Below are 20251 nucleotides of genomic sequence, written 5' to 3'. Positions count from 1 at the left end.
TGCACACATGTATGAACGCAGCAGGGGCATTCCAAACAATATCAGAGAATTCTTACAAGAGAAGACATGTAACCCAGGTGTACCTTCAAGAATGGGAACACCTACACTTACTTAACTCAAAGTAAATAGCAGAAATACAAATTGCTCACATGGTCAACAAATGTTTACCAAATGGATAATAAACGGATTGCCTTCCATTTTCTCCCAGTCTTTCATTTCAGTGCAGTCTTCAAAGCAGAAATTTCTAAATTGCATGACCTTTAAAAAAGAGTCCTGCAAATTCTCCTTTCCACAAAGCAGCATCCATTTTGACGAAGGAAATTTTTACCTTGAAAATTACTTAATGACTAATTTACCTAAAGAAGTCAAGATTCAAAAAGCCACACACAACAAGCTGTTTGTGAAACACTCCTTGTGCAAGTAAAAGTCAGTCCCTTAGGAACTCCAAGTGTAAGAATGGCTAATGCCTTGGAAAGGAAAAACTCATCACTGTACACAGCCAACCTATATTTATTTCTGAATTATTTATTTAGAATTAGCCATTCAAAACCTATATGATGAATAGGAATGGATTTTTTTTTCTATATTTCAGAAAAAAATGGTTTTGTTGTTTCTCCAGGGTTGGATTAATTTATTGCTGAGAATGTCCTAAATTCCTTGGAGACTTTCTGGCTCATCAACATATTGCAAACAGACCAAAAATGTGTTCTTAGGATAAGTAGTTTATCAGATCGTAAGTATTTTTGTAAAGGCACAAGAACTGCAGAAGAGAATGACCTAATTCAAGCATAACATACTCAGTATTTCCCTTCCATATCCAAAGTATGAAAAGAGCAGAAACCTGTGAAAAGACCGAAGAGCTTTCATCATAGGGAGTTGTGAAATAGTAAGTTGCAGGAATCATCTGGAAAACTTAGTAGCAGTAAATGGCTGAAGTGTGGTTTAGAAATGCAAATTAAACCATGCTAGTCTAAATCAAGTGATTGTCATATTTAAAGTCAGATTCCAGCTGGACAGCTTTCACAAATTGCTCTGAGATGTATTTGATCCAGCTGCTGAACGGATAAGAATCTGCATCTTCAGAAAAATTATCACACTTTTTTTAAGTCCAAAGCACCTACACTTGGGGCAGCTACTGAGAAGGTGAAGAGTTTGATTTTCATTTTTTAAGAGTGCTCCACCCACGCCTGCTTGCCACTTGGCAACTCCCAGTAATCATCTGGACATTAGTGCCCCGTGAAGCAACACTCTGTTGACAAAAATATAAAACAACCATTAAAAGAGCCCTACTAAACCAGAGCATTTAGCAATCTCCAGCAGACGAGGTGTAGCGCAAGCTAAAAAGCAGGGCTCTCCATCACAGAGAGCTAAGCCCTGAATATTTGCAACGGATGGCGGCCAAGCACAGCTACTGCTTTTATAATGATTTTCCGACAGAACCTGCGGTTTGACTGTTGGGTGCTCACACAGACCTCCTTGTCTGGTCCTTCCTGCGGATCACACCACCAGCAGGGCTGTTTGCATATCCCCTCCACCGTAACCCTTTTCCTTTTTTACCTTAGCAGGCCCACAGTGCAAGCTCTCAAGGTTTGATCAGCGTTCGGGTTCTGGTTTCATGCTACATGAAACGTTAATGCCTTTCTTTGCTCTATGAATAAACAGCCATAAACACTTGGGTTTCCACATTTTAACAAGCCACCACCAGTCAGCTGAACAGCAGTAGCTGTTTGAAGATCATGCTATAAGGCTGAACGAGATGTTTTTCTTCCCCAGCTGGGGCAGGCTTGGAGCACCAACAGGCACCAGGAGCTGCCAGCCAGAGCTGAGCAGCTTTCCATACCCTACATTCCTGCCCCAACCTTTTACAACATGTAGCTGGCCCACTTAGCAGGAACCTGTCTTAAATACTTTCTTAGCAGCCCACACAGTTCCTTATAATCTTCAACATACTCAAGCACACAGAAAAAAAAATGCATTATAACAGTCCCTGTACTACTATAAACCTTAAATTACGTATCACACGTGTAGTCAGCCCCCAAAGAGCCCAGCTTGGGACCTCCCTCATTAGATCACCATTTTTTTCACTATTCAAATCTGGGTCCCACTGAGGCGTAATGAATTTTACCCTGTAGCATATGCTAACATGTTAATTAGAGCTCTGCTGAGACCTACAAAATGCAGTGACAAGCAAATACTGGAAGGGAAGGGAAGGGAAGGGAAGGGAAGGGAAGGGAAGGGAAGGGAAGGGAAGGGAAGGGAAGGGAAGGGAAGGGAAGGGAAGGGAAGGGAAGGGAAGGGAAGGGAAGGGAAGGGAAGGGAAGGGAAGGGAAGGGAAGGGAAGGGAAGGGGAAGGGAAGGGAAGGGAAGGGAAGGGAAGGGAAGGGAAGGGAAGGGAAGGGAAGGGAAGGAAGGGAAGGAAGGGAGGAAGGGAAGGGAAGGGAGGAAGGAAGGAAAGAAGGAAAGAAAGAAAGAAAGAGAAAGAAAGAAAGAAAGAAAGAAAGAAAGAAAGAAAGAAAGAAAGAAAGAAAGAAAGAAAGAAAAAAGAAAGAAAGAGAGAAAGAAAGAAAGAAAGAGAGAGGAAGGAAGGAAGGAAGGAAGGAAGGAAGGAAGGAAGGAAGGAAGGAAGGAAGAGAAAGAAAGAGAAAGAAAGAAAGAAAGAGAAAGAAAGTAAGAAAGAAAAAGAAAGAAAGAAAGAAAGAAAGAAAGAAAGAAAGAGAAAGAAAGAAAGAAAGAAAGAAAGAAAGAAAGAAAAAGAGAGAAAGGAAGGAAGGAAGGAAAGAAGGAAGTAAGGAAGGAAGGAAGGAAGGAAGGAAACAGATGAGTACAAATTATGGAAACACAATGAAAGCATTTCCAGAGTTCTACTGATTGGAGAACAGAAAAAAGAAACAAGCAAAAAATGCTTCAGCCCAGCCCCTCTGCTATTCCCCATGCACTCCATCTGCTCACAAGGAACTGATTTCCCACTGTTGGATTTAAGTAGCAAATTGTCTCAGCCCCACACTAGACATGATTTGAGCACTTACTGGTAAATCATCAAAACAGTAACTCAGGAGACCTCATGGGAGTACTTTCTTTCTTTCTTTCTCATTTTAGAAATCAGAGGCTATGCTGAAAGCTATTATAAACATCTCTATTACCCCTAGCCTAGCTTGGCTGAAAGAGATCCAGAAAATCCTAAAACCATTTCTGCGGCCAGTTTTTGACCTGAACACATTTATCACATCATGACTACTCTGTAAGCAGCTTTCACCCTGACAGACTTCACAGAAGCTTTTGGCTTAAATTCAGCAGAGTTGGATATAATTTGGCAAAATAAATATAAATATTTAGCTGTGGCTTCCATTTATTTACATTGATTGATCACTGAAAACAGTCAAATTTACACTCCACGGGACAGAAAGCTACAATAAAAGCAACTGAGAGTAAGAGATTATCTATACAGAGGCAGGACCTACTTATGCTTTTTCATGCAACTAGTCAAGAGTCAGTGGCTCAGTGGTGACAAATTCCCATATGAATGCTGGTAAAATACTTCTGGCAAAAGTTTCCCATTTGCTTTTCCTATTAACTTCAAACAAGTAATTTTTGTATATACAGATACAGCTAAATCAAGACAAGGTGATAGTTTTCAGCTTAAACCTCTCCATATATATCAAGTCTGAATATTGAATCTACCACTCTGAAACAAACAAACAAAAAATCTAGATTCTAGTCCGTATCTTTGATCTCCAAGATCCTTCGTGTTTTGCTTCATTTTAACTCATCTTGCATATCCCTGAATGCCACACAAAGTCCTCAGTTCACCACACCTGCTTCCTTCATATGGATTTATGCATGCGTTTATCAAAAAGAAAATTGGGGAAAAGGGTTGTACCCTCCCCATTCATACTGCCTGGTTCACTTCTAGAAATCTCATCTTTGCAGCTCCCTCTCCCTTCTGCCCTCCCTGTGTGGTCAGGGGAGGGCTGCAGCCACTCTTTCACACCTTACTTGTACCGCTCCCAAATTCTCAGAGCCCATATGACATTTTGTGTCCCGCCAGTCCACCTGTGAAGCAGCAGTGACTAAAATTCCCCAGACATGTCATAAAGATGTGAGGATAAAATAAAAGACTCTTCTCATGGCTACTCTGAAATCCTTCAGATTTTCACTACAGAACTGGAAAAGAAAATAATTTACTTGAGAAACACATCTGTTACAAGTCCAATGAGATGACAAGAGAAATTAATACGATTCCTTGCCCTTTATCTCTGAAAACGCAATGTGCTATTAACATGATAAACATGACGCGATCACTTTAGATCAGGTTAGAAATATTTTTAAAAGGGAAAAGAAAGGGGAAAAAGGCAAAAAATAACCTGAGAACTGAACTCAGACAAGCCAAACAGAACAGATGAGACCCAACTGGACATTATTCAGGGTCTTGTTGCAAAGACTGGAGAGCTTTCTCAAATACAAAGTATAATTGTTCAAGCTTTTGCCAAAAGCCATATAAATGACATCCTTGCCATGTTCAGGAAAGATAGTCTCTATTTGTATATAAAACACTACAATAATCAAAGTAATGCTCAAAGTTTAAACAGGAACATCCTTATAAAACAAAGGTTGAACTGACTTGACATTTTGCAATAAAATTACACATTGGTTAGAGGCTAAATGTAACCAGCTTAACCCATTCTTTGCCACTGACAAATATGAATTATTTTTTTTGCTGAGAACTTTATCTTCCAAAAATGTGCATGTGAGCTGCAATGTTTCCCCTTTCACTGCATTTCATGCCTTACAGGAATGAAACATGAACATTCATGATGCTTCTTCTCAACCCTTCTCCAAGCCAGTTCTTAAAACTCCCTTTTAAAGGATGTGTATAAGAACACAGTAATAAAAGTACGGATCCTGAATCATCCTTGCTTGTTTCCCAGAATGCATCTTTACACCTGCACCTGTTTTTGATTACGAACTCCTTGAGAGAATATTTGTTACTCAGCATTTATGCAGTCTATACTGCAATAAATTCCTAGAGACTATTCATAGAAGAATACAAAGAAGTTGTAACAAAGAATAATTTCTCTTTCTTGTCAAAAAGCAAAGCAACAAAATGTGCAATGTTTAGAGAATGCAGGAACATTTTATCTCCTCAATATCTGATGGTATCTTCAAGCACCTTGAAGAACTACACCTGGTGCATGTGTACTTTCCGAAGTATGGAAAGCACACACATGTAGATTTGACATCACATAGTTATCTGGTTGTTACCTACACAGAGATTGAGGAATACATATGAACATCTGTCCAAATGACGTTGCAGAGCATTATGTAAGCCTGGAGAAGATAGCCAGGGACCGATTTCCACCTTGTTTGCAGTCATTGCCCTGTACCCTTATTTTTGTCCTTCAAACTGTACTGTCCAGCCATGCTGGCAGAGAGCTGAGCCTGGCAGCCCTGGGGAGAGCAAGCAGACTAGGGGGGAGACTTGGAAAAACCACCCTTACTGAACGTTGCATATGCCTCTCTGTTTTCTGTACATTTGCCAGAGAAGCCAGGGATCAGAACTTGACACTGCTTGGGCTTTGCAGTCAACCTCATTTGATAATTCATACACAAATCATTTCCAAAATAACTGCCAGTTATTGAAAACAGCATGTTGTAAAGGGTTCTCAATAAACAACATCCCAAGTCGTCTACAGCCTTGAACTTTTTATTGCTTTTAAACAGGCTTTTCATGAAAAAATATTATTCTTTCAGGATCAATTGCATCACTACTTTGTTTCAAATCCTCCAATCCTCAGAGATTATAAAGGAAAATTCATTTTCCACAGAGCTGTCTTGACAGACATGGTTTATCAGCTATTAAAATAACAGCTTTCAAAACCAGATGGACATTAACAAAAAAGTACTAGTCTTGTTTTTATAAATAGGGCTGATACTCCAGGACCACTCTCCAGTGAGGGGCTGTGCCTTGTGCGATCTTGCAAGGAGAGCCACCCCCTTGCTTTTAGCAAACTTGGATCTCAGCACAGGGAGCCACAGGCTCGACGTTCCAGCTGGCTGGTGGAGTGAGATGCAGGACGAGTGGCTGGGAAGTGGGTAGATCTGTTCAGGAGCAGCACCACACCCCAATCCATGTGTCCAGTGAGACGGAAGGTAAAAAGTAGTTGACATAAACCAGAACGGTCTGACTTCAGTAGCCAAAGGGCTAGTTTGGCATCTTGCACGGGTTGTCCCTAAATTAATTTTCAGCAGCACCAAACCCAAATTTCTGTGTCCGACCCAAGCAGTCACCAGAAGCCCGCTGAATGCCTTCAGGCTGCACTCAACTGCTGGAGCAGCAGCTCTCCATACCTAGAGGTTAAAAAAAAAAATTGCTGGACAGAAGCATCCTGAGGAGTGGGTTTGAACCTCAACCCAGACAATTGGCCTTTTTGCTCATCCCACTCAAAAAAAAAGATGAATTGGGTGTGACGGTAGAAATGCAGCTCAGAAGTATGTCCCAAGTCATCACGTTGTTTCTTTGCTTGCATTTGAAGCTATTGTAAGCTGCTATTTGTGAGCCTTCATGGTTAATGAGCCACAGCTACACTGTTGGATCTAAACCATTTACGTGACACCAGTATCACTAAACTTGTTAGCAAGGAAGAAAAAAGCATCAACATGAGCTATGCAAAGATGCAAAGCTTTTCTGCAGAAGTTATCCGGTCAAGAACAATGCAGTATGGTCCAGAGCATTGTATTAGGTGATTTCCTACCCAAAACTTGGACAGTTATTTTTATATCACTTTCCTGTGAGCTTCACTAAGCTTAAGGTTGTTCTTAATTTAACACATTGGTGAAAAGTAAAGAAAATTATTAGTGCCAGCTTCTTTCAAATTCAACAAGCCTGGAACATTGATTAGCAATATTACTTCACTTTCTGGGAGAGATCATGGAAATTAGGAGACATTTCTTCTCAGAAAGAGCAGTCAGGCATTGGGACGGGTTGCCCAGGGAGGTGGCGGTGTCACCGTCCCTGGGGGTGTTCAAGGAAAGGTTGGACCTGGCGCTTAGAGACATGGTTTAGTGGGTGACACTGGTAGTAGGGAGATGGTTGGACCAGATGATCTTGGAGGTCTTTTCCAACCTTAGTGATTCTATGGCTGTTGGATGGAGCAATAATGTGCAACTGACGGTGCATCAGCTCTCAGCGCAGATCAGTGTTATCAGACAGCGCTAGCTGTCATTAGAGCCATTTACTCACTTTTATATCAAGCACTCTCAGGCTTAAACCACGTTCTCAAATAAAATAGAGGAAATAAATTGCACGGGCCGCAGCTAAAGCCCAGGGAGGACACGGTAACAGCTTGTACTGATGGATGGACAATTTTATTGCGGCAACCACCCGGCGGTTTGAGCAGGATCGGCTGGGCAGGGGAGCCGCGGAGGGCACCGGCCTCACACCTTCCCGCCTCCTGCCTTCCCCCTGCGGCTGGCAGGAGGGCAGCAGATCCCAAAACCCGGCCGGGGCCGACCGAGACCCCCGTGAAGGCAGCGCGGGGCCTGCGCCCAAAGCGAAGCCCCGGCCCCCAGCAGCCGCCCGGTGCCGCCCGCCCCGCCGCAGGGGCGGCCTCAGCCCGGGGCCTCCTCCCCGGCCCGGGGCCTCGGAGCGGGACTCAGCAGGGCGGGGCTCGGCGCTCCCGCTCCGCCCCAGCCCGCCGGAGCCGCGGCGGCCGGGGCCGGACAGGGTAGGGCCGGGCCGGGCCGGGCAGCAGCGCCATGGGGCTGGAGACGGAGAAGGCGGACACCCGCATCTTCATGGACGACGACAACTTCCCGCCGGGCGGCCCCGCGCTGTCCGAGGCGGAGAAGTACGCGGAGGACGAGCAGGACCGGGACCCCCACGGGCTCAACGCCCACCTGCAGGTGGGTCGGGGCGGGCTGGGGCTGGGGCGGGGGCAGGGAGCGGAGCGGGGGCCGCGGCTGACGGCGCTTCTTCTTCTTCCAGCTGGGCTTCGAGGACGTGATCGCCGAGCCCGAGCTGACCCACTCCTTCGACAAGGTCTGGATCTGCAGCCACGCTCTCTTCGAGCTCAGCAAGTACGTGCTCTACAAGCTCCTGAGCCTGCTGCTCGCCGTGCCGCTGGCCCTGGTGGCCGGGATCGTGTTCGCGGCACTCAGCTGCCTGCACGTCTGGTGAGTGCGCCCCGCTCCGCCTCGGCAAACGGCGGCCAGGTCAACCCGCGCCGCCCGCTTTATATTGCGAGAAGTGAAAACGTTGCTTTCGCAGTGATTCCGCCCCACGCCTTTCTGTGTAAACTCCTTGGGGCTGAGAGCCTGTTTCACCGTTTCTATAGCACCTCGGCTGGCTCTAGTTATAGTAATGGCCGCTTGTTTTTGTAAACCGGAGTACAGAAGTTGTTAAAACGTGTGGAGGATGAGGCAACAGGCACAAGCTTAAGCACAGGAAGTTTCAGCTGAATATGAGGGGGCACTTCTTCACTGTGCCCCTTTGCACTGGGACAGGTTGCCCAGAAAAGCTGTGGAGTCTCCTCTGGAGATATTCAAAACCCGCCTGGATGCCATCCTGCGCAACGTGCTGTAGGTGATCCTGCTCGGCAGAGGGGTTGGACTACATGATCTTCAGAGGTCCCTTCCAACCTCAGCCATTCTGTGATTCTGTGTTTTAAGTGAAAGACCTGGGCAGAAGTATTACCTACACCTGACATCTTCTCAGTAAGGTTACCTCTTCCCTTTTTTTCCTCACAGCCTGAAGAAAGCTTTTGAGGGCCCAGCTTGTGCTTTCTTTGCTGCTGTCACAAAGTCTGTCACTGCCTTATATCTGGTACATGGCCAGCTCTAGGTGCAGTACCCCAAATCACTTACAAAGCACAGAACCCATTCAGAGCTCAGGAAAGCGGCTTCTGACCATGGCCCAGGTTCACAGGCGAATACAGTCGCTCTCCAAGCCAGTAAAGCTGGTGTACTTGAAACAGAAAATACTGGCAAAATACCAGGGAAGAGTATCTTGAACCCAGAAAGGCAGTTGATTGTGGAGAAGGAAGAAAGGCAGGGGAAAGAATGACATTGAGAAGAGAATTGAAAATCCATCAGGCTGCAGAGGAAGGGATAAATGTGGATTATCAATGTCACTCCTGCAGACTAGGATTTTCCATATACATAGGTTTTGGCCAAAGTCTCATTTGACTTGGGTAGTACTGGAATCACGTTTTCCTTTGGTAAGGAAAACAAAACACAATCCAGAAACTGGAAAACAGACTCAAAATAATAGAAATACATTAGATGTATGAACCTCTGATTGCAATCTTTTGGTTGCAGATTTCCGTTTTCCAAAGTGGAATGGACATTTGGGTTGATGACGTTGTTATAAGCCACTTCAAAAACTGATTAACTCAAATTTTGGAGCATGGAGAGTTTGTATAATATCCAAAGGAGTTGTGATCTAATTTAAAGCCACCCACCTGCTACTTCTCTGGTCCTCAAATCATTATGGACATCGTATAACGTGCCCAGACTTTTAGATCTGCCTTTGGTCACTGTGCTGTTCTATACCATGACTGCAAAAGGGTACGGTAGGCAAACAGATTTAAATAGTGGAGTATCTATGGAATAATTCACTGATACACAATTTATTAAGACTAATAAGTTTCTGTGCTTCTGAATGATCTTGTATCTGTATTTCACAGCCTGGATACATAGACATGAGTTTCACTGAACCAGGACTCAGAGGTCTATTTCTATTTATGCAAGTAGTCCCTAGTGACTCTGTCAGGAACTATGGATTCCCAGAGCATCTGAAATAGAACTGACTGAATGTGGCACTCAATTTTGAAAAGTTTTCCTTGACTTTCTGTGACCGCATCTGTTTCCCCACTAACTAATTTTTTGTCCCCAGATTCATGGTCAATATGGAGGTGATCTTTCATTTTGATCTTCCTTGCAACTGATTGAGTGTGAAAAAAAATTGCATAGCTCAGGAATGCTATCTGTACCCCCTTGGATCCCACCCAATGCTACAATCCAAAGCCAACACAGTCTAGTCTTCCCACAGACACAACCTGGGTTTATTCCAACACAAAGGTTGAACACACTGAGCCTATGTTAACTTTTTCTGCAGCTCCCAGCATTCCATCTATCTTGGGATTAAGGATTTCAAAGTCTCTACATTTGGGAGGGTAGTTCAGGAGCAACAGATATCAGAGGTATTAAAGGGTCGGGCCGTAGGGACCCTAAATACATGGTATTGGCTTCCACGTAATCCCAATGGGTCTGGAAAAATAGTAACTCCGTGTTTTATGGGTGAGGGGAAGGGAATTTTATTGTAACTCTGTCTTCAGCTGTTGAAACGTCATGGGAAAGCTCTGAGCACACCCTCCCACATGGCTGCCTGCAGGAGGGCTTATCAGAGTCTCTGTGCCTCCCTCTGTGCATTCAAACCATTGAGATGATGACGTTGATCAGTTGCAGGGAAACCTTTCCCCAAGGATAAATATGAAACTGCTTCAACAACAAAAGTCCACAAAAGTCTGACAGCGCTCCTCATGCATCAAGGACACTTCATGAGTTGCACCCCCATATCTGATAGTAAATGTTGTCTTTCATCAGCAAAAAGAGCTCTAAAAAAAGGAAGCAAGCACATGAGACATCACAGAAAGCAGAAAGAAAACCGAGGAAGAAATATGTAATAATACACCGTAATTTTCATTGTGACCTATAAAAAATGAGCATACTATGGTTCTGTTCTCAAACTGGCTACTTGAGCTGGATTCCGTATATACACTGCCTGGTAAAAGATAGCAATGGGTCAAAACTGCAATAGGTAGCAGGTTGGTAACCTACATACAAGCTAGTTCAAGGAAGGCTACTTCTCTGCATTGCTTTTCTTTTACTGATGGCTGTCATTCTTGGCACAGACTATACAATCAGAAGTCATCAGACCAACTTTTAACATCTTTCTGTGAATGTCTGAGCAAACTTTTAAATACAGCCTTAGACAGAAGCTGTTAAGGTTACTGATTTTTGAATATAAGCAGGACACCGCCGGTTTTCCTGGCAGCCCTTGCAAAATCATGATCTTTAAGATAGATCAGGGACTAATTCTCGTTCCTAGCCACACATTTGCAACCTCTTGAAAATTAGCACTTGAACTTCACATACATTTTTTTGTAGTCTTGTTTGAATAGTGTTCTCATATTTATTTATATTGAAAATCCATAACCTAAGTCTTGGGTCTGAGATGGGCTTTGAAGCATAAGGACTCACCTAGCTTTGTACTCTTGTCATCTGCTAGAGTAGTAGATATTCACAGCTCCTCTTAGCTTGAGCTTCCATTCGCAGTGCCAGGGGCATACACACAGGGAAGTAGATAAGGGCATGCATCATCTCTTCCATCATTCACCATAGGTCCCGTTTGTATTGCTTTTACTGTCATATTCAACCCTGAATTCATCCCTACTTGCCTGTCTGAAATCAAAAGAAGTTAAAGTTCAGCTGTGCCACGAAGGTGGCCTTATGGTTTGGTGTTGTCATGCTGTATACCCATGTCTTCTGAAAAGGAAGTAGGCAGATGTTGTCTTGCTTCCTTTTTAGTTTTATCTTTACCAGTCTACCTAGGTCCTGGGATGTACAATGCACTCATAAGTAGCCCAAGGGTTAATAGGACTCTACAAGAAGCTCTGAAACTGCTAGTCAATACTTAGGAGTCTGTTCACAATACTTGCTTATACTGTAGTGCCATGCAAGGCTTTTAATTCAAAATCATGATGTAGTGCACACACAAACCTGGGGAGCTGGGTAATTTAACCACTGGATGATACAGTATTTGAAAAACAGGATTAAGACATGTCTGGGATTCCATTTTGAAAGACATCACAGGAGAAGATGTGATTCTTCACTTTAAAGCAAGAATTTGAATTAATAGTGAATGACTACTCCAAACACATTACCCAGCTCTATGAAAAGTTGAACTGCCTCCTGAGAAATTGAAAATATCCTTGTAAATGAGAATTAAGTTGTTCTTTGCCATTTTGAAGAGGTGCTTGGTTCTTGACGATGTTTCATTAGGGAGTAGCAGGAAAAAAAATAAAATGAGCAAAAGTGAGAAAGGATGATGGGTAGAATATCGTAGATGTCATTCCCTGAACAGAAAGAAAAAAAAAAAAAGAATAGGGTGGAACAAGGAGGATAATCTGCTCGTTTCAGGTCAACAGCTCCCAAAAGAGGTGACTCCTACTTAGTGAAAGGATGGGTATTTTATGATATATATACATAGCACAATTCAATGACAGGTCATACGGTGTCCTGGTTTCAGTTAGGACAGAGTTAATTTTCCTCCTAGTAGCTGGCAGGGTGCTATGTTTTGGATTAGGATGAGAAGAGCGCTGATAACATGCTGATGTTTTAATTGTTGTAGAGCAGTGCTTACACCAAGCCAAGGACTTTTCAGCCTCTCTCTGTCCTGCTAGCGAGCAGGCTAGGGATGCAGCAGAAGCTGGGAGGGGACAGACCCAGGACAGCTGACCCAAACTGGCCAAAGGGGTATTCCATACCATCTGACGTCATGCTGAACAATATATAGGGGTGGCTAGCCGGGGTGGGGGGGTGGCCGGCTGCTCGGGGATAGGCTGGGCATCGGTCAACGGGTGGTGAGCAATTGCATTGTGCATCACTTATTTCGTACACATTATTACTATTAATACTATTATTATTATTATTATTGTTGTTATTCTTTTCCCTGTCTTAATAAACTGTCTTTATCTCAACTCACAGGCTTCACTTTCCCGTTTCTCTCCCCCATCCCGGAGAGGGAGGGGGGAGGGTGAGCGAACGGCTGTGTGGTGTTTGACTGCCAGCCGGGCTAAACCACAACATACGGGTAGTTGAAATACCTAGGCTATGCTTCAGCTTAGATATCAAATCAGATATATATCAGCAGAATATATATCAATATCAGCAGAAGTTTGTTTTTCTTTCTAGTGCTTTACCATGTGGTTATACTAGTAGTACCAAAATTGCAGTAAATGTCAATATCCTTAGGATATACCAACTTTACTTCCACTGGTAGACATTACTCAAGCAAGTAGTTACTGTGTCTGTGAGTAGAAGTGCACACAAGAGTAAATCTACAACATTGTAAGTAAAGGCTGTATATGTTAATGCTTATATGATAGGTCACAAAAAAAAGCCTCTAATGGCACTTGGTTATTTATTTTTAAATTGTGCTTGGTCACTCCACGGAACAACATACATACTTATATACATAGATACATACATAGGCATGTATGAATATTATAAAAGTTAGAAAATACTAAGTAGACTGACTTTTATTTAGAAATTGAAAGCTTCATACATTAATTAGTTTTGTTTGCCAGCATGTTTCACATATCCTCCTATGGAGATAGTCTATGGTGTTTTTTGCATGCATTTACCATAAAATTGGATAATAAGTATAAAAAGATTACAGAACATTATCAAAACGTTCATATTTATCGTGTTTAACATTATTGAAAAATTTTGATATCTGGTACTACATAGATGATCTCTATAGTAGTTACGGGTAGTATGATCACTGCTTTTCCAGCCTTTCCTAATGAACTTCTCATGTGTCACGGCATCTTTCTGTGAAACTTTTGCATAATGTGGTATTTGGTTAGTTTGTAGTTCGTGTGATCCAGTTTATGGAGGATCCAATAGAAACGTAAACTTTTCTGCTTCCCTGCAAATCAGATTTTAAAAAAAGATGCAGGCCAAATTAAATTTAGATGGCAGCAGAGAGGCAGCAGTCTTTACAAACTAAACCGAAATGGGAAAGGGGTGAAGTCAACAAAAGCTGAGTAGTCATTTCTGGTGTTTTCTCCATGTTGCTTGGAGAAATACCAATTTTTTTCCCTTTCCATTAATGATGCTTATAAACTGTGTGCTAACAAGTGAAGCCCTGATTTTATATTCTATAAATTACCTATCCTATATACACTGATACTATACATGATTATAAAACAGTTTACAGGGTTCAGTATAAAACTGGGTACAGTATTCCAGTAACTCTCACAGTTCTATATAATGTGTATACTACTAGCTGTTTCAGCAGAGACAAAGAAAAAGAGGGTTTTAGAAAAACTATTCTTGTTGTAATCCATCTGGGTTAGTTTAGAGTGCAGCACAGACATACTAGTATATGGCTTGCACTGTATGTTAAAAGCTGAGAATCCATTTAGATAAACATTGAAAATATGTTTTTTAATTCTGACACTCTAGGTAAAAACTTTAACTTTTTTAAAACGTACCTTTTTTGTTTGTTTGTTTGTTTTTGTTTTCTACACTGTTATTCTGAACAGTACTCACTGGAAATACACAATACATATTTTTCAGACCTGTGATAAAATTAAATACTTTGTCTAATATTTCTTTCATCCCATCCAAAGTCAATGACAGTTCTGCACCAGAATTATGTGGAAGCAAGACTGGGGTCTTAAATTTTGAATGCAACAGTGAACTAGAAGAGTTTATTGTCTTTATCAAAAGAATCTGTATCTTCTTCTACCTAACGTAGGAAATACATGTTACATATAGCATGGAGATTTTTGAGAACCTTGTTCTAGTACCACTTCGGTATTACATAAATTATTTATACATTGGATTTGTCTGTACCCATCAAGCTTAGTGAAATGACTAAGGGTTTTGGCCAGTAAGTGATTAAAAAAGGAGAATAACTTACACTAGCATGGTCATGTGTCTTGCATCTGCTGGCCCTGGTGAGCCAGCCACGTGTGCCCGCCTGGCTTGCCTCTGGTGTTAGTCTGCTTAGCTCGAGGCACCGCTCATGGCATTGCCTTGGAGTTGGGGCATATGGAGAGCATACATGCGTAATTACTACTGCTCAGCAGACTGGAAGCACACAACGTTCAAGTATGCACCTTGAGTGGAAAAAAGGAAACAAAAAAAGAGAGAGAGAGAGAGCTCTTTTCCCTGATCAGGAGTTTTGACCTCATTCTACCTTAGTTTCTCACCCATAAGTGAAAAGCTTCACGATATCAACAAGATCCCATATATATGAAGTTTGGCATGTCTCCTACTATGGCAGTTAAATGTAGCTGAATATCACTTACTGATTCTGTTTATTGGAGCAGCTTGTAACAGTGATGGTAGAATGATGGTAGAATGAATGATGAGGTATGTGTGAGAGAGAGACAGAGAAAAGAAACGCCGGAAGAAACATCAGGCAAGGGACAAAAGAATGTGCCAAACAGATCATAAAGAACGCTGTTCCCAGTCAATCAAACTGGGGAGTGTGTGGTCTCTGTCAAGCCTCCAGGACCCACACTCCCGACTCCTTAAAGGACATCCCTGTCCTTCAACCGCAGCGGGATGGCAGCGAGGTTGCAGCCCGTCACATACAGCATCCCTTCCAGCAGCAGGAAGAGACAGCAAAAGTTGACCCCTATGAAAGGCATGTCCAAAAATTAGCTCACTGTTGCCATTTAAGAAGCGGAGACATGATGAGGACTAGCAAGCTGTTGCACACAAACGAGCCCAGCCAGAGGAGCACGTATGTCGTGGAGCTTATGCATGGGTAGGTGTGAGGCTGTGAGAGAGCAAAATCTACATAGAATGAGTGTGAGAGTCTAAGATAACATTGCTTAGAGATTTAGAGTCATAAAATCACCTTCCTTTTCCATAAGATCTCACACTTGGGTTTTGTTATCTCTATTTCCCCATGCTGTATTGGCAGTAATCTTACAAATCTTCAATTTGTTCTTTTACAGGGTTGTGGTGCCGTTTGTGAGAACCTGTCTCATGGTCTTGCCTTCAGTGCAAACCATATGGAAGAGCCTGACGGATGTTTTCATTGAACCTACCTTTCACAGCGTGGGCCGATGCTTTGCCATGGTTAATATACGCCTAGATCAAGAGTAAACGTCGGGGATGCAATGCTGCTGTAATTGTAGATGGTGTTATACCTCTTCGCTAATGTAACATGCAAGCACTTACCATTCATTCCAAACTGTTAAGATGACAATGGCTGGTTTAAGTGGGAACATGCTATTATTCTAAAACTCATTTATTTTCAGGGAATCGATTTAAGACTAAGTAGGCAGTTTTCATATCTCACTATTTTAACAGCAGAATAAATGTGGAATAAGTTGGCAACACTTTATTTTAATGGTACGTTGATTGCTAGATTACAGGAGAATTCTCTTGGAGGTTTAATTGCCACCACAGTGATAATGATTGGCGCTATTACTATAAATTTTTAAATTAGTAGGCTGGGATACTTCAGGTGAAAATGGTCCCAAGGGTTTCACACTGACTTTACTGCGATTCCAATAGGGATCATTTTTGGCCCTCACTACGCAGAATGATATACTCAGTCCTTTATTATCCACAGTTAAAATGAATGTGACTAATTGCATAAGCATTCAGAGAAATTAACTGTTGTGTAATTATCCTGTACTGGGGAAAAAGATCTCTGTAAGTTTATCCCTTAAAATAAGGTGTTACCTAATGATTTGGAACATCAACTAATATGTATATTTTATTTAATGAGAAGTTAACTTTGCTGTATATTTTGTACCTTTGTAAATGGCACTTGATCAGCTTTCTTTTAACTATTATTTCTATGGTATTTGAACTCTAACAAACTTATTAGGCAGCCAGAGTAAGACACTGCAAAAATGACTTTAGATAACTAAAATTTCAATTTATAAATTATGCAGATTTTTAAGTGTTGCTGTGCAATTCTAGTATATCCATTATACATAGTTGTGTGTAAAAGAAAAGATTACAAGTTTTTTCATACATGACTATGCAAAAGAGTTGGAAATATCTGTTTATGAGAAATGTTTTTTATTAAAAATGGGCTGTAGTAAATGCAACCCTGCCTATTTCTGTGTATTATCTGCGTGAACATTGTGGTATTTCAAATGATAGACACTATGCTGGCACTTTAACTAGGCGGCAAGCTGTTAAACATGTCAAGTAAGTATAATCGGTATCCTTGTCTAATTCTCCTTATCTATTGACATGACTTCCCATGTTGCTTATTTACTAAAGTCTAACCCATAAAAAAAGCCTTTCTTCGGTCTGCACCTGATAGGGCTTGTAAACAAGAGTAACGGAACAGATGCAGAGATACATTAAAATTACATTAGCCTAGGGTTTATGCTGCTGTTTTCCGGCAATTGCAAAATGTTTGTATGATTTAGAATTTTATTTTCTAAAATAGCATCACAGATTTCTTGTCAAACAAGACAAATAATAAAATAATAAAACATCAGCTTTTTCCTATTTTCAGCTTCATTTTTTCATTTTTTTTTCAACTTTTTAAAAAGCTCTTAAAATGCTGAACAGCTTAGAATACTATGCAGTTCTTCCAAAATATGACATAGGGAAAAGAAGTGGATGAGCATCGACACAGTTCCACTATTGTCAACTGTATTTAACTTATTTATATCAGAAAATGATGTATCTCTTTGTGTCAAATTAAGCCCAGACAGAATGTTTCTCTGATGCAGGTCTCTCAATGCAGAATTTTGGCTATATTCAAAAAATGCTTAGTTCTTTTTAAGGGCACATGCTTTATTTACAAGTGAACTGCAGAATTTTCTTCTTCTTGCTCATTGGCCTACAGAAGCTAACTAATGATGCATATTTTTGTACATTAAGAACATCTTTGTACATTAAAAACATCTTTTCCATTTGTCACAGAGAGGGATTCATATGGCTTTCAAAAACTGGATCTTAATGACTGGTGCCCACTGAAACTTCTCTGGAGTTCCATCTTCTGCAAGAAGTTAGCTTTCTTTTCAGATGTGCTCTTCAAAAGATCTTTCTTTTGTTAAAAACAGAAACACATCTTTTGAAAATAAAAATTAATCAGGCCAGGCTTGAATTCTTTTGATATTTTTTTTCTTTTACAAAGTCCAACGATGTTTACAAAGATATTTTCTCACAAAAAATATCCCCATGATGAATTAATTAAAAAAAAAATCAATCAGTACTGGTTCCTGTGACTAAAAGGAGTCCTTTAAAAGCTTGAGATCTGAGAGAACTCAGGTGTGCATCCAACCTTGAGACTAGGGTCATTCCCTAGAGAAAAATGTAGCAATTTAGGTCATGTACTACTGGGTATACGCATTTTTCAGTAGCTTACTGAAGTCAGCTGCCTCTAGCTACCACAGAGAATAAAGTAGAATGATTTCTTACTCCTTGTGTTTTGGGCCTTTCTATTTGTCATTAATTGGTTCTTTTCACAATTTCTCTAGCTGTTACTGCTAGGTGTGAATCAGCCCCAGGCAGCTCTGGACTCCAGCATTCCCTGGATTCCATGGATTTGTCAATTCTGACACACTTCAGCCAGCTCTTCCACAGCTGATACTGCCCATGGTTTACAGCACTGGTGGACAGCAGGGAGTGAATGGGCGCTGGCTCTCAATTATGTTCTCAAGTGCAGGGATTGGTTCCTTAAGTTCATTTCTAATTCTTTTGAAATGTGAGCAAATGATACCAACTGATACCTTAACAACGACTTACAAATAAGAATTTAGGCAAATAGGAGAGTCCAGAAACTTAGTCTCGTTGTCTATTACAAATCTAGGAAAATTTGCACCTGATTCAGGTCATCTACTTTGGACTTTGTGTCCTCTTCCCGTCTATGGAATGGGGAAAATGTTGTTGCTCTTAGCAAAGGTAAACTTTCCATCATCATGGTAGAGTTGTCAGGGTAAGTAAATAAAAGTGTGAGATGTTCCAATTCCAACCTGCCTTTTGTTACTGTAGACCTTAGATTCATAATCATGAACTGGAGATTCAGTTCTGTCATGCAAAATGTTTCAGTATTATGTTTTTCATGGAAGTCGCAACTAGCATACAGACATAACCCCAGATTTGGACCTTTTTTCTTTTAACTCACAACAAAATTTAGCCCACATGCTCATGAGAACTATAAAATCCTTCTATTCTGACTGTAGGACTTCTATATTTATGTCCTATTTTTCTCCACCCTACTTGTTCACCACATAAATTGGCACAAATTCTTAATAGGAACTTTGACGTGTTAGTAAACAAGGAGCCCTTTCCCACCTACCCAGTAAGGTCACTCAGGCACAGACTGACTGAAATATTCAGAGCATCCCTGCAGCTCTGGGACCTCAGACCACACACTCACATTCAGTGGAAGCCAAAGAATGGTAAGCCCATTATTTTTACAGGGTGTGATCTTTTCCCCCACCTGCAGAGATAAAACTGCCGCTGTTAAGCTGTACTAACTCTCTTTTAAAAATACATGGAAAAAACGTGTGTTTTTATTTTTTTAAGAAAAAGAAAATGCAAACGGAACATGATCAAACACGGTTGCCTGTTAGTACACTGTGTTCGTGGAGCTCAAGACCTCCAGTGAGCACATTGAACCAGCAGTTCCACATTAGAAACTGAGGTGCTTTCTTCATGCAGGGATTTACAACTGAGGGGTGAATTAATAAGGCTAATTTTAGCCTGGTGACACCAATCTTCCACAGTTTATTTCAACAAAAAGAAAATGTCTTCTGTAGAGGTAATTCAGAGGAGCTAAGATAGGTTCCTGCTCTGAACCATCCTCCAGAGAAGACTTTCTACTGATTAATTCAAAATGTTTGGTTTGGCTTAGGTCCTTTCCTCTGCTACATAAAAAACTGTATTTTCTCCAAAAAGTTTGCAGGCCATGGAAGCAACTAAAGCTTCATCTGAGTAGTAGGGCAGGCTCTTCTCTGCACATCTGTCTCCTGACTTGAGGCTGGGGTGTTCCACCTGTGTTAAGCATTCAGTTTTGTCTGTTTGGGTTCCCCCTCCAACTGTAAGTGGGGAAAGAAGGGCTCCTTCAGAAGGCACTTAATCAGATCCTACTTTAGACTCTTAGATGGAATAAAATTTAGAGATCCATGCTTCTATTCCAAGCTTTTGAGGAAAAATTATTTATTTTTCCATCTGCCTCAGTTCAATTTCAGCTACTTTATCTCCCTATGTACCTACCTCACCTTTATTTTTACGTTACACTCTCACAACTCTCACACTCCTACAACTAGAAGCTGGCATTGCCCATGAAACTTTTACATGGCTAAGCTCAGTGACAAAAAAATCACGTAAGCCAAGGGAGTGTTTGAGTGCCACGAGTGAGATGCACTCGAGTCAATATTATGCTAGAACTGGCAGAATGGCAGAGTGGTGTTGACACCAACCAGTATTCATGGTCCAGCTTGGTATTTGTCAAGGAATTTGATACTGAAAA

The 20251-nt window shown here is 41.5% G+C and overlaps 1 protein-coding gene across 1 annotated transcript; it reads left to right on the top strand.

Annotated features, from left to right (window-relative positions):
- Positions 1-7675: 7675 nt before the first annotated feature.
- CAV2 (caveolin 2) lies at positions 7676-17266 on the top strand. Its single transcript, XM_040550346.1, has 3 exons — positions 7676-7899; positions 7982-8169; positions 15756-17266. Exons 1-3 carry the CDS (start codon positions 7753-7755, stop codon positions 15904-15906), a joined length of 486 nt encoding a protein of 161 aa, XP_040406280.1. The 5' UTR covers positions 7676-7752; the 3' UTR covers positions 15907-17266.
- Positions 17267-20251: the final 2985 nt, after the last annotated feature.

Source organism: Cygnus olor, chromosome 1, assembly GCF_009769625.2.
Source record: "Cygnus olor isolate bCygOlo1 chromosome 1, bCygOlo1.pri.v2, whole genome shotgun sequence".
Classification (NCBI taxonomy): domain Eukaryota; kingdom Metazoa; phylum Chordata; class Aves; order Anseriformes; family Anatidae; genus Cygnus; species Cygnus olor.
This window is presented reverse-complemented; position numbering and strand designations above follow the sequence as displayed.

Bases quoted from the DNA above. Each gene is read 5' to 3' on its own strand.
- CAV2 (XM_040550346.1), top strand. From the start codon at position 7,753: ATGGGGCTGGAGACGGAGAAGGCGGACACCCGCATCTTCATGGACGAC. The intron at 7,900-7,981 runs GTGGGTCGGGGC...TTCTTCTTCCAG, and splicing joins GGCTCAACGCCCACCTGCAG to CTGGGCTTCGAGGACGTGAT. The intron at 8,170-15,755 runs GTGAGTGCGCCC...GTTCTTTTACAG, and splicing joins CTCAGCTGCCTGCACGTCTG to GGTTGTGGTGCCGTTTGTGA.